The 14,561-nt window shown below is 44.0% G+C and overlaps 2 protein-coding genes across 2 annotated transcripts in view; one reads left to right on the plus strand and one right to left on the minus strand.

The window, feature by feature from the left end:
• The window catches only part of LOC116685273 (phospholipid transfer protein-like), a 29,728-nt gene extending 24,533 nt beyond the window's left edge, over positions 1-5,195 (plus strand). Inside the window, 5 exon segments of the mRNA XM_032510414.1 lie at positions 1,210-1,277; positions 1,394-1,436; positions 1,543-1,606; positions 3,316-3,392; positions 4,949-5,195. Coding sequence (XP_032366305.1) covers positions 1,210-1,277; positions 1,394-1,436; positions 1,543-1,606; positions 3,316-3,392; positions 4,949-5,050 — 354 coding nt within the window. The 3' untranslated portion in view covers positions 5,051-5,195.
• A 3,217-nt stretch (positions 5,196-8,412) lies between these two features.
• LOC116685271 (uncharacterized) lies at positions 8,413-10,633 on the minus strand. The gene is given in 3 exon segments (XM_032510407.1): positions 8,413-9,633; positions 9,636-9,928; positions 9,931-10,633. Coding segments are annotated over 3 exon segments (2,217 nt in total).
• Between the last annotated feature and the right edge of the window lie 3,928 nt (positions 10,634-14,561).

The raw sequence follows: 14,561 nt of genomic DNA on the forward strand, positions 1-14,561 counted from the left end.
ACCTTGGTACTTTCAGCCCATCCTCGTGGCAGATGTTCCTGTGCACTATGACAGCTCCTGGTTATGGTGTTCCATGTACGCACTTCCTGCCTGCATCTTACACCCTGCTGTTATGTGCTGTACTGTCTCAGGGGCATCCTTGCACAGTCTGCACCTGGGGTCCTGCCTGGTGTGGTAGATCCCAGCCTTTATAGATCTTGTACTGAGTGTCTGTTCTTGTGCTGCCATGGGTACGGCCTCTGTGCTGTCCTTCAGCCTTTTCCAGCCCCTGGTAGGATTTCTTCTTCTATGGTTCTGTGGTCCACGCCGTGCAGCGGCTTGTCCCTCCATGACGGTTCTTCCTCTTCCTTTTCCTCACCTTTGGGTTTCTGCTGCCTGAGGTCTTCACTAAGCCCTTCATCTTTGGGGGCCATCTTCCTGATGTACTCCTGGATCTTCGTCGTCTCATCCTGGACCGTGGTCTTGACACTCACTAGCCCTCGGCCCCCCTCGTTATGCTTGGTGTCCAATCTCAGGGTGCTGGATTTGGGGTGAAACCATCCATGCATTGTGAGGAGCTTTCTGGTCTTGATGTCAGTAGCCTTTATCTCCTCCTTTGGCCAGTTTATTATACCAGGGGGTATCTGATGACTGTCAGGGCGGATGTGTTGATGGCTTGGATCTTGTTTCTCCCGTTCAGCTGACTTTTCAGGACTTGCCTCACTCTTTGTAGGTATTTGGCTGTTGCGGTCTTCCTTGCTGCCTCCTCATGGTTTCTGTTAGCCTGGGGCACCCCAAGGTATTTGTAACTATCCTAAACATCTGCAATGTGGCCTTCTGGTAGTTCAATCCCCTCAGTTCTGATCATCTTCCCTCTTTTTGATACCATGCGACCACACTTGTCCAGTCCAAACGACATTCCAATGTTGTAGCTTTAGATCCTGGTGGTGTGGATCAGTGAGTCCAGGTCGTTGCTGTAGATCCTGGTGGTATGGATCAGTGAGCTCAGGTTGTTGCTGTAGATCCTGGTAGTGTGGATCAGTGAGTCCATGTCTCGCTAATTTCTGGCATAGAGCTTGATGTCATCCATGTAGAAGAGGTGACTGATGGTTGTTGCGCTTCGGAATCTGTATCCGTAGCCAGTCTTTGTGATATATATTATACAGTATATATGTATAATAAATACAGTAACTACTAAACACACAAATGTGTGTTTCTGTCCACCTGCAGGAATCAAAGTTCAACGCTAAAGTTTCTATGAAGGGAAAACGTCTGGCTGTTCATGCTGACCTCCGCAGGTAAACACACAAACACACAATCACACACACACACGCACACACGCACACACACACACGCAGTTGTGATTATTCTCTTTGTTCATCACCGTCAGATTGACCCGATTCTCTTCTTTCAGGTTTAAAATCTTCTCCAACCAATCTGCTCTGGAATCTCTTGCAGTGAGTTAGCTCCACCTGCAGACGTTAACCTGACAACTACACGAAGAGCCTGTCAGCCTGGATGCATAGACTAACCTGTCTGTCTGTCTGTCTGTCTGTCTGTCAGTTGATTCCTCTGCAGGCTCCTCTAAAGACGATGCTGCAGATGTCCGTGGTTCCTTTAATCAACAGTAAGTGATTCATCAGCAGTAAAACTCACTGACACTCATTACATATTCTCTAAATATATATCTAAAAATTATTAAAGATATCAGCTATGAAACCGCTAGCACACCTGGACCAGTCTGATTTATTATATCACTGAGCTCCTCTCTCTTTCCCTCTGAGTGCCTCCATGTCCCAGAAAGCATTGTTACTAACTCAGCTCTGGGGAGCTTATAATCCACAGGCTTTATGTGTTTTCACCCAAAGGTTTTCCTTGGGTTATTGATAGAATTGTTGGGTCCTCGTAAATTATAGAGCGGTCTAGACCTGCTCTCTCTGTAAATTATAGAGCAGACTAGACCTGCTCTATCTGTAAATTATAGAGCGGTCTAGACCTGCTCTATCTGTAAATTATAGAGCAGACTAGACCTGCTCTATCTGTAAATTATAGAGCGGTCTAGACCTGCTCTATCTGCAAATTATAGAGCGGACTAGACCCGCTCTATCTGTAAAATATAGAGTGGAGTAGACCTGCTCTATCTGTAAATTATAGAGTGGACTAGACCAGCTCTACCTGTAAAGTGTCTCGAGATAACTTTTGTTATGATTTGATACTATAAATAAAAATGAATTGAATTAGATCACTGCTGTTGATCCTAGCATACACCTCCCCTAAGGAAACATGTTCTCACCACATCTAAGACTGGTAAAACATGGCCCAAAGCAGCTTTCATCAGCTACAGAACTTCTTTAAGAGAAGAACCCGGGACCAGAACCTAGAGGAGTAGGCTACACAACAACTGTCCAGTGCTACATTAGGTATTGTACAGACACAAGTTTACCCAGGTCTACCCTAATCCTAGCCCAACCACAAGCCCTGGACAACAACAGTTGTCCAGAGCCTGCTCAGAGACAGAAACATTGCTTTCAGGGCTGGTTATGGGGCCAAGGTAGCCTATAAGAGGATTGAGGGGCTACTTCCTCAGCAATAACCAGCGTCCAGCACATCACCGGCTACCAATCCAGAGACCTCTCAGCTGTGACTGGTGACACTATGCTGACAGTGGAGTAAAACCACTTATCTGGCTAAGGGACCCCATGGTGTCTCTGGACACGGGCTGAGGGATTATGCAGACCAGCTGCTTGGGGTGTTTGACCCAGGTTCTTAGTAGGCGTGTCTGACGGGGCCGGTTGGAGGTGTGAGGAACAGTGAAAATAATAGTCACAATAAGGATAAAGATAAGTGAAGTGTGCATTATTTAAAATGGAATCACGACAATAGCAACACATTCCTAAAATGACATTATCAGTTTGGAAGGGAAACTATGCCTCCATTCGAGAAGGAGACCATGTTTCCCTGATGCAGAGATGTCATGTCCCAAAATGTGCACCTCCTGTTTCAGAAACTGCAATTTAGACACACTAGATTGTGTCCTTCTGCTGCCAGATGACACAGTAACGCAGTAGTGTCTCGTTCACGTTGGACAGGGAATGGCTCCAATTCTTACTTTGGTGACTACTGGGTGAAAACATTGCTCTAATTCTGTGTCTCACGATCACTTCTCCCATTGGAAACCAAAACACTCAGGACATGCAGGACATGGACAGACCGGAATTCCTCTGAGACAGGACGTTCCTCTGAGTTGGGCATCTTACTTCTAAACTGTCTCTGATTGTATTGATGTTTTCCTGACACTGTGTGTGTGTGTTTTTGTGTGTGTTTGTGTGTGTTCAGACTGGACAAAAAAAGGAGTTCGGATTCCCCTGGCTGATGGGATGGATTTCATTGAGGAGGTTGTTGAATATCACAACGTGAGTTATACATTGACCTTTATGTTTCTACATGATGCTATGTTTTTTTGGCTCATTATATATGTATGTATTAGTTTGACCGTCCAATGTCAAGTCGTTCTCACTCCCAACTTGTGACTTACTGAATCTTGGGAAGTGTCTTTCAGCATCAGAATCCAACGCAAAAAGTCTCCTGAAGCATCTGTAAGACAATGTAATATCAAGAAAGACAACAGTAGAGTATACTTTCAAGTAAGACTACAATAGAGAGTAGTATGTAGAGAGAACAGTAGAGAGTAGTATGTAGAGACAACAGTTGATAGTAGTATGTAGAGACACAACTGTAGAGACACAACAGTAGAGAGTAGCATGTAGAGACAACAGTAGAGAGACAACAGTAGAGAGTAGTCTGAAACACAGAGGCAAGTTGGGGGGGTGGATGGGTCAAACAATACAGGACTTTCCCCCAGGAGACTGAGGTTTGTGTCCCCATCTTGTCCAGAGTCTTACTTAAACGTATATTTTTTAACCTCACGCAATTAAGTGGTTTTACCCCCATGTTGAGAATTGACGGCAGCGTTCCTGATCAGGGGAATCCTGTGTCTCCAAGGATGGTATTGGACTGACTTAGAGCCCCCTGTTTGACTGAGACTACATGAGAACTTCTGCATCAGGGGAATCATGTGTCTCCAAGGATGGCATTGGACTGACTTGGAGCCCCCTGTCTGACTGAGACTACATGAGACATTCTGCATCAGGAATTAACTCCCCTGACAACATGTTTTGGAGCCGCTACGAGCTAGCACTTTATATAGCTGTACTTACTGCCCCCTGGCTGCCCCTTGGTGTCTACAGCAGTTGTGTTCTTCTTTCATTACTGCCCCTGGTGTTAACTCAGTTGTGTTCTTCTGTCACTACTGCCCCCTAGGGTTAACTCAGTTGTGTTCTTCTGTCATTACTGCCCCCTGGTGTCCACAGTAGTTGTGTTCTTATGTCATTACTGCCCCTGGTGTTAACTCAGTTGTGTTCTTCTGTCATTACTGCCCCCTGGTGTCCACAGTAGTTGTGTTCTTCTGTCATTACTGCCCCCTGGTGTCCACAGTAGTTGTGTTCTTCTGTCATTACTGCCCCCAAGTGTTAACTCATTTGTGTTTTTCTGTCATTACTGCCCCCTGGTGTCCACAGTAGTGGTGTTCTTCTGTCATTACTGCCCCCTGGTGTTCACTCAGTTGTATTCTTCTGTCATTACTGCCCCCTGGTGTTTAGTCAGTTGTGTTCTTCTTTCATTACTGCCACCTGGTGTCCACAGCAGTTTTGTTCTTCTGTCATCATTGCCCCCTGATGTCCACAGCAGTTGTGTTCTTCTGTCATTATTGCCCTCTGGTGTTCACTCAGTTGTGTTCTTCGTCATTACTGCCCCCTGGGGTTCACTCAGTTGATTTCTTCTGTAATTACTGCCCCCTGGTGTTCACTCAGTTGTGTTCTTCTTTCATTACTGCCCCCTGGTGTTCACAGCAGTTGTGTTCTTCTGTTGTAATTACCCCCTGCAGTTAACTCAGTTGGTTTCTTCTCTGCAGGGTTTCATTGTGATCGGAGCAAATCTTCACTTCAGCAAAGGACTGAGAGAAATGATCACCGGAGGCAACAATCAGACAGAGACAGACAGCAACACCGTCTAACAGACAGAGACAGACAGCAACACTGTCTAACAGACAGAGACAGACAGCAACACCGTCTAACAGACAGAGACAGACAGCAACACCGTCTAACAGACAGAGACAGACAGCAACACCGTCTAAAGATTTACATATTCAACACACAACACACAACGTGAATATGATTCACTGTGTGAACAGATATTACAACATGTGCACATATGGAATTACTTCAGCAAAGCACTGAGAGAAATGATCACTGGAAGAAATCAGACAACACAGCCTCTATTCATGTATGTGTACATATACAGTACATTACAGAGTTTATTGTCTCCACAGTACATAGACACACATATAAAAACACTGCCTCTACACAGTATGAATATATGTATGTGTGTATACATATTGTACATAACATAGTACATAGTATGTAGAGACAACAGTAGAGAGTAGTATGTAGAGACACAGTAGAGAGACAACAGTAGAGAGTAATATGTAGAGACACAGTAGAGAGACAACAGTAGAGAGTAGTATGTAGAGACACAACAGTAGAGAGTAGTATGGAGAGACGACAGTAGAGAGTAGTATGTAGAGACAACAGTAGAGAGACAACAGTAGAGAGTTGTATGGAGAGACAACAGTAGAGAGTAGTATGTAGAGAGACGATAGTAGACTGTACCGTGTAGAGGCAACGTTAGAGAATACTATGTAGACAACAGTAGAGAGACAACAGTAGAGAGTAGTATGGAGAGACACAACAGTAGAGAGTAGTATGTAGAGAAAACAGTAGAGAGTACTTTGTAGTGACAACAGTAGAGAGTACTACATAGACACAACGTTAGAGAGTACCATGTAGAGATTACCATGTGGAGAGACAACAGCACAGTATATGTATGTATATCTTTATATATTTTCTCAACAGGTGACACAGCTCTGGACTAACCCTGAAGAACAAATGACATTCACATCTTTGATTGGGTTAAAGTTAAATGAATGATTAAATCTCTCTGTGGAGTTGTTATTATTATTGTTATTATTATTGTTATTATTATTATCATTATTATTATTATTATAACTGAATCTCCAGGCTCTAATAAATAAAAAAATCATAAAACATTCACAGTTTGGACTATTTTAAATTCTTCTTTCCATCCCTGTTCCCTTACTATACGTCTGCCTTAGATCCTTACTGAAGGAAAAGTACAAGTAATACTACTCTCTGTGAAAATACTCCATGTAATACTACTATCTGTGAAAACACTTAATGTAATAATACTCTTTCCATCCCTGTTCCCTTTCTATATGTTTGCCTTAGAGCCTTACTGAAGTACAAGTACAAGTAATACTACTCTCTGTGAAAATACTCCATGTAATACTACTATCTAGGGTGACCACCCGTCCCGCGTAGCGCGTGCGCGCACAGCGTTTGAAGCCCAATTCACGCGTCCCGCAAATTGAGACCGTGTCACGCATAATCAATGCTTGCTCAAAAAAAAAAGTTGGTCGCTCTATCTTGGAACCCGAGGCAGCCAAACGAACATTAGGCTCGTTGGACATGAACTGCGCCTGTAAAGTAGACGAGAGCAGGCGGCAGCAGCCGGGGGGTGGTGGGGGGGGGACACTAAAAGCTGCGGTAAAGTCGGACAGTTTCCAGCCGATTCCAGAACAGGAAGTGACTTTAACACTGTGGTGCGATTCCGATTTAATAAAATATAATCAGACCCACATATCAGCTGGAACAGTCTCTAGTTTTAATTGTAGGTCTCAGGATGTTCTACATGAGATCTGATGCTGATTTTAATTAACAACAGACTGGAGATGATCTGTGATCTGAACGGATTTAGTCCCTCTGACTTCTAAACGTCACTATCAGCCAGAATGTCCAGAATAGGACTTTAAATCAGACAAATAGTTAAAATCCCTCCGATTTGTTGTCATGACAGCGCAGGCACGTGCACACCAGACACTGGGAAGGGACTTTTAGGAACGCGCTTTCCAACTCAAAAACTGGAGAAAGAGCCCGAGTCTGAGGCCCCCCCATCAGTTAGAAAGAGAAGGGGGGTACAAGGAAGACTGGGAAGACTCTTCTGTTTAAACTGTTCCTGTGGTGTTGAGCAACTACAATTCCTGTTAGTCCTATAATTTTATATTATAATGTATTTAAAGTGAATAAATTGTAATGAAAAATAAAATTAAATAGCTAAAGTAAATCGTAAGTGGAAGTGCATCTGTCAATTATGTTATAGTTGTATGAATGTTCAAAATATTAATCTTTATTTAGAAAAAAATACACATTGGTTCTATTCATGAGCTTACATCAGCAGTTACACATGTTCAGGGGCATAGGGCGTTATTAATATACCATGTAAGGTTATTAATATACCATGTAAGGTTATTAATATACCATGTAAGGTTATTAATATACCATGTAAGGTTATTAATATACCATGTAAGGTGCTAGAAATGGGTAAACCAGTATTTGTGAGCCTGCCCGTGGGGGGGCACCGCTTCGCCAGGCAGTGTCCCACATTGTCCCTCAGAAACATACCACTTGTCCCCCCTTGGGCTTATTAGAAGGTGGTCACCCTACTACTATCTGTGAAAACACTTAATGTTATAATACTCTTTCCATCCCTGTTCACTTGCTATATGTCTGCCTTAGATCCTTACTGAAATAGAAGTACAAGTAATACTACTCTCTGGGAAAACACTCCATGTAATACTAATATCTGTGAAAATACTCCATGTAACACTACTCTCTGTGAAAACACTCCATGTAGTACTACTCTCTGTGAAAATACACATGTGATAATACTCTTTCCATCCCTTTTCCCTTGCTATACATCTGCATTAGATCCTTACTGAAGTACAAGTACAAGTACAAGTAATACTACTCTCTGTGAAAATACTCCATGTAACACTATGTAATCGCCACAGTGACACTGTTGCTGCTCTGGAGGAAACTACTAGACCTGTTGGGTCCCTGTAAATTCCGGAGTGTGGTCTAGACCTGCTCTATCTGTAAAGTGTCTCAAGATAACTCTTGTTATGAATTGATACTATAGATAAAATAAAAATTGAAAATTGAATTGAATACTAATATCTGTGAATAAACTCCATGTAATACTACTCTCTGTGAAAATACTCCATGTAATAATACTCTTTCCATCCCTGTTCCCTTGCTATACGTCTGCCGTAGATCCTTACTGAAGTAAAAGTAATAATACTCTCTGTGACAAAACTCCATGTAAAAGTTCTGCATTCAGATCCTTCCTGAAATACAAGTACTATCAGCACCATGTGGTATGAGTAAGTGAAAGTATGTACATTGTAGTGTTTTCTGTTCTGTTTCTGGTATAATATTCCTGCTCTATCTACTTACTTACTTACTGCCCGTCACCCCTACCAGGGTATGGGCCGCCAACAACAACAACAACAACAGCTCTCCAGAGTCCTCTTTCCTGGGCCATTTTCTCTAACTGGTTCCAGGTGTAGCCCATCTTGGTGGTGTCAGCCTCAAGGTCGCGTCGCCAGGTGTTTCTTGGCCGACCTCTCTCCCACTTGACTTGTGGGTTCCACCGCAACGCCTGCCTAGTGATGCTGGTTGGTGGTTTTCGTAGGGTATGCCCTATCCAGCCCCATCTCCTCTTCCTGATTTCTTCTTCGGCAGGGAGTTGGCCTGTCCTTTCCTGGAGGTTGGTATTACTGATGGTGTCAGGCCATCGGATCTGGAGAATTCTTCTGAGGCAGGTGTTGATGAAGGTCTGGACTTTTCTGATGGTAGTCTTATTTATCCTCCAGGTCTCTGCCCCATACAGTAAGACTGACTTTACGTTGGAGTTGAATATTCGGATCTTGGTGGTCACTGACAGCTCTCTGGAGGTCCAGATGTTCTTGAGCTGGGCGAAGGCGGCTCTTTCTTTACCAATCCTTGCCTTGACGTCTGCGTCTGTACCGCCCTGCCGGTCAATGATGCTTCCCAAGTATGTGAAGGACTGCGCTTCTTCCAGGGGGCTCCCATTCAGGGTGATGGGTTCTGTGCTTGCAGAGTTGGTCTTTAGGATCTTGGTCTTGTCCCTGTGGATGATTAGGCCGATTTGCTGCGACAAGGTTGCCACTACATTTGTCTTCTCTTGCATCTGCTGCTGGCTGTGGGAAAGTAAAGCCAGATCATCGGCAAAGTCTAAGTCGTCGAGCTGGCTCCACAGAGTCCATTTTATTCCGTTCCTACGCTCGCTGGTGGATGTCTTCATAATCCAGTCGGTTGCGAGGAGGAAGAGGAAAGGTGACAACAGGCATCCTTGTCGGACTCCTGTTCGTACTTGGAAGCTGTTTGTGAGCTGTCCTCCATGTATAACTCTGCAGGACATAACTTCATAGGAGATTTTAATCAGGTTGACCAACTTGGCTGGGATGCCATAGTGCCAAAGGAGCTTCCAGAGGGTTTCTCGATCCACGCTATCGAATGCCTTTTCATAGTCGATGAAGTTGATGTACAATGATGACTTCCACTCCAAGGACTGTTCAGCTATGATGCGTAGAGTAGCGATTTGGTCAGTGCAGAATCTATTTTGCCGGAAGCCTGCCTGTTCGTCTCGCAATTGCAAATCACTTTCTGCCATCTGTTGACTACATTATCATCCTCCTCTTCAAGTAGTTCCTGAAGCACTTCGAACTTGTTTTTCAGTGCCAGGCTAAACTCTTGTTTAGTCTTGGGGTCTTTCAGAAGGCTGACGTTGTATTTTACTCTTCTGTCTGATGTTTCTATCTTGTTGTTCCTTTTCAGCTTCAACTTCAGTCTGGCCACCACCAGGTGGTGGTCGGACGCCACGTCTGGCCCTCTTCTCACTCTAACATCCTGCAAGGATCGTCTGAATTTCTTGCTAATGCAGACGTGATCGTCTGGTTCTCGGTCTTGCTATCTGGCGATACCCAAGTACTCTTATGGATCCGCTTGTGAGGAAAGATGCTGCCTCCGATCACCAGGTTGTTGAGTGCGCATAGGTCCACAAATCTCTCTCCATTCTTATTCATCTCTCCCAGGGTATGGGTTCCCATGACTAGTTCGTATCCGGTGTTGTCAGTCCCGATTTTGGCGTTGACATCTCCCATGATGGTGACGTCCTTTTCTGGATAGGTCTCGAGGATTTTCTGCAGTCTGCTATAAAACTGGTCTTTGTCCTCCTCTTCACTGTCATTTGTTGGAGCATAGCACTGGACGACGTTCATCTTGATCTTTTTCTTCATAGTCCGGTGTGATGCAGTAATGATCCTGGGGCCGTGTGTCTCCCATCCAATCAGTGCCCTTTGTGCCTGCTTGGACAGCATGAAGCCTACTCCCTGAGTATGGGGTGCGTCTCTTCCTTCATGCCCAGAGTACAACAGCCGCTCTCCTGTTGTTAGTCGTGTCTGTCCAGCTTGGGTCCAACGTGTCTCGCTGATGACTAACATGGCCAAGTTGTTGTTCCTCATTTTGATTGCCACTTGCACCGTCTTCCCTGGCTCATACATGGTCCTAACATTCCATGTGGCGATGTTGATGTTCCTGGTTGACAGGAGGGTAGTCGGCTTTGTAGCTTCCTTTCGGCTTTCACCACCCAGCGTCATTCGTCTTCGTGAAGAAGATCCTTCCGCTCCCAGGATAAGGTTTACTGTTTGTATTGTTGTTGACGTTTCTGTAGCGATTTACTTTTTTACAGGGTAGGGTGGCTAACCCTACGCCCAACCCTCCTCCTTTACCCTGACTTGGGACAGGCAGTTCATTGACCCCCTAGGGGTGTCACTGGTGGAGTTGCTCTATCTACAGTGGTGTGAAAAAGTGTTTGCCCCCTTCCTCATTTCCTGTTCCTTTGCATGTTTGTCACACTTAAGTGTTTCGGAACATCAAACCAATTTAAACAATAGTCAAGGACAACACAAGTAAACACAAAATGCAATTTGTAAATGAAGGTGTTTATTATTAAAGGTGAAAAAAAATCCAAACCATCATGGCCCTGTGTGAAAAAGTGATTGCCCCCTAAACCTAATAACTGGTTGGGCCACCCTTAGCAGCAACAACTGCAACCAAGCGTTTGCGATAACGTGCAATGAGGCTTTTACAGCATCCTGGAGGAATTTTGGTCCACTCATCTTTGCAGAATTGTCCAAATTCAGTTACATTAGAGAGTTTTCGAGCATGAACGGCCTTTTTAAGGTCATACCACAACATCTCAATAGGATTCAGGTCAGGACTTTGGCTAGGCCACTCCAAAGTCTTCATTTTGTTTTTCTTCAGCCATTCGGTGGTGGACTTGCTGGTGTGTTTAGGATCATTGTCCTGCTGCAGAACCCAAGTTCGTTTCAGCTTGAGTACACGAACAGATGGTTGGACATTCTCCTTCAGGATCTCTTGGTAGACAGCAGAATTCATAGTTCCTTTTATCACGGCAAGTCTTCCAGGTCCTGAAGCAGCAAAACAGCCCCAGACCATCACACTACCACCACCATATTTTACTGTTGATATAATGTTCTTTTTATGAAATGCAGTGTTCCTTCTACACCAGATATACTTGGACATACACCTTCCAAAGAGTTCCACTTTTGTCTCATCGATCCACAGAATGTTGTTCCAAAAGTCTTGGGGATCATCAAGATGTGTTTTGGAGAAATTGAGACAAGCTTTGATGTACTTTTTGCTCAGCAGTGGTTTTCTCCTTGGAACTCTGCCATGCAGGCCATTTTTGCCCAGTCTTTTCCTGATGGTGGAGGCATGAACGCTGACCTTAACTGAGGCAAGTGAGGCCTGCAGGTCTTTGGACGTTGTTGTGGGGTCTTTTGTGACCTCTTGGATGAGTCGTCGCTGCGCTCTTGGGGTAATTTTGGGCGGCCGGCCACTCCTGGGAAGGTTCACCACTGTTCCATGTCTTCGCCATTTGTGGATAATGGCTCTCACTGTGGTTCGCTGGATTCCCAAAGCTTTGGAAATGGCTTTATAACCCTTTCCAGACTGATAGATCTCAAATACTTTCTTTCTCAATTGTTCCTGAATTTCTTTGGGTCTCGGCAGGATGTGTAGCTTTTAAGGATCTTCTGGTGGACCTTACTGTGTCAAGCAGCTCCTATTTAAGTGATGCCTTGATTGTGAACAGGTGTGGCAATAATCAGGCCTGGGTGTGGCTAGAGAAATTGAACTCAGGTGTGGACAACCACAGTTATAGTATGTTTTAATCCTCTGAGACTGAGACACTCGCCCACGAGTAAAAAAGTACCTCTGATTCATAGTTTAATAACTTTTGAACCATACAAGTGATTTACTTACTTTCGGTTTCGTTTGAATCCTGACGTTTTCGGCTTTACGGCGGTCTTTTCCGGGTCTTTCTAGCCTCTACAGGGGATTTTCAATCCAGCCTGGAACTTCAGCATCTTTGGGCTTTAAATCCATACTGTTATATCCAAGATTGGTCCACTTTATATCCATAATTCATCGCATTTTGGCTCATTTCAGCCGCTGAATCGTTCGTCTAATCTCTGGTCTCTCTCTCTCTGTCTCTCCCGTCTATTGTTTCAGGAAGTACATGCCCATATATGGGAGATAAAGGCACCCCTCTTGTATGGAAGGCCAGAGGGGACACAAATGCCTATATACTCTATGGAAGGCCAAATGGTGCACTATTTAGACACATATTTGCTTGTATAACATTGCTGTTGGTGTAATATCAATAAATATGACATTATTATGTTATTATTGGCATAAGTAAATGTCATAAGAGCAAAACGTCTGACTTTTTTGGAAAAAAATACATGTATTTTGTCAACTGTATAAGTTATGATTATTTCTTCACAGTGTGACTCCCAAGACATATGAGAAGTGTTTTAGAATGGAAAATGGCTTAGGTTTTACTTATATGTCTGTGATATCAATACATATCTGGAAGATTAATTTATTTATAATACATTTATTTATTTATCTTAAAGGCCCTACAACCATTTTTAACATGCAAGTGACCTCACTGCAACCCAAATATTCTAATAGCCCAGTTTGTCCTAAAAACAATGATGTTCATATCTTGACTGTAGACAACAGGGTTGATGTTTTACAAGCTTTTATATAAAATAAATCCAGACGGAAATTAAACTGTAAAAATGGCCTCAGGGCCCAGAGGGTTAACAAGGGGGGCAATCACTTTTTCACAAAGGGCCATGATGGTTTGGATTTTTTTTCACCTTTAATAATAAACACCTTCATTTACAAATTGCATTTTGTGTTTACTTGTGTTGTCCTTGACTATTGTTTAAATTGGTTTGATGTTCCGAAACACTTAGTGTGACAAACATGCAAAGGAACAGGAAATGAGGATGGGGGCAAACACTTTTTCACACCACTGTATCTCTCTTTCTCTGTCTATCTATCTCTTTCTGTCTCTCTCCATCTATCTATCTCTCTCTCTCTTTATCCATCTATCACTCTCTTTTTCTCTCTACCTATCTACAGTGAGTAAATAAGTATTTAACACCCTGCTATTTTGCAAGTTCTCCCACTTAGAAATCATGGAGGGTCTGATGTCCTCGTAGGTGCATGTCCACTATGAGAGACATGTCCACTGTGAGAGACATGTCCACTGTGAGAGACATAATCTGAAAAAAACATCCAGAAATCACAACGTATGATTTATTAACTATTTATTTGTATGATACACCTGCAAATAAGTATTTGAACACCTGAGAAAATCCATGTAAATATTTGGTCCAGCAGCCTTTGTTTCCAACGTTTCCTGTAGTCCTTCACCAGGTTTGACACCCTGCAGAAGGGATTTTGGCCCCCCCTCCACACAGATCTTCTCTAGACCAGTCAGGTTTCTGGGCTCCCTCCAAAGATTCTCTATTGGGTTTAGGTCTGGAGACTGGCTAGGCCCCCCCAGAACCTTGATCTGCTTCTTCCAGAGCCCCCCCTTGGTTCTCCTGGCTGTGGTCTTCGGGTCTTTGTCATGTTGGAAGACCCAGCCTCAACCCATCTTCAATGCTCTAACTGAGGGAAGGAGGTTGGTCCCCAAAATCTCCCAATCCATGGCCCCGGTCCTCCTCTCCTTAATACAGTGCAGTCGCCCTGTCCCATGTGCAGAAACCCCCCCAAAGCATGATGCTACCCCCCCATGCTTCACAGTAGGGATGGTGGTCTTGGGATGGTCCTCATCATTCTTCTTCCTCCAAACACGGTTAGTGGAATTATAACCAAAAAGTTCTATTCTGGTCTCATCAGACCACATGACTTTCTCCCACGTCTTAGTGTGTTACCAACAGTAACCTTGGAAACGGTGGTCCCAGCTCTTTTCAGGTCCTGGACCAGCTCCTCCCGTGTAGTTCTGGGCTGATTTCTCACCTTAATTAGGATCATTAAGACCCCCCGAGGTGAGATCCTGCATGGAGCCCCAGAACGAGGGAGATGGACAGTCATGTTTAGCTTCTTCCATTTTCTTATGATTGCTCCAACAGTGGACCTGTCTTCACCAAGCTGCTTGGACATGTCCCCGTAGTCCTGTCCAGCCTTGTGGAGGGGAAC

This window comes from Etheostoma spectabile, unplaced genomic scaffold (assembly GCF_008692095.1).
Source record: "Etheostoma spectabile isolate EspeVRDwgs_2016 unplaced genomic scaffold, UIUC_Espe_1.0 scaffold00569713, whole genome shotgun sequence".
Classification (NCBI taxonomy): domain Eukaryota; kingdom Metazoa; phylum Chordata; class Actinopteri; order Perciformes; family Percidae; genus Etheostoma; species Etheostoma spectabile.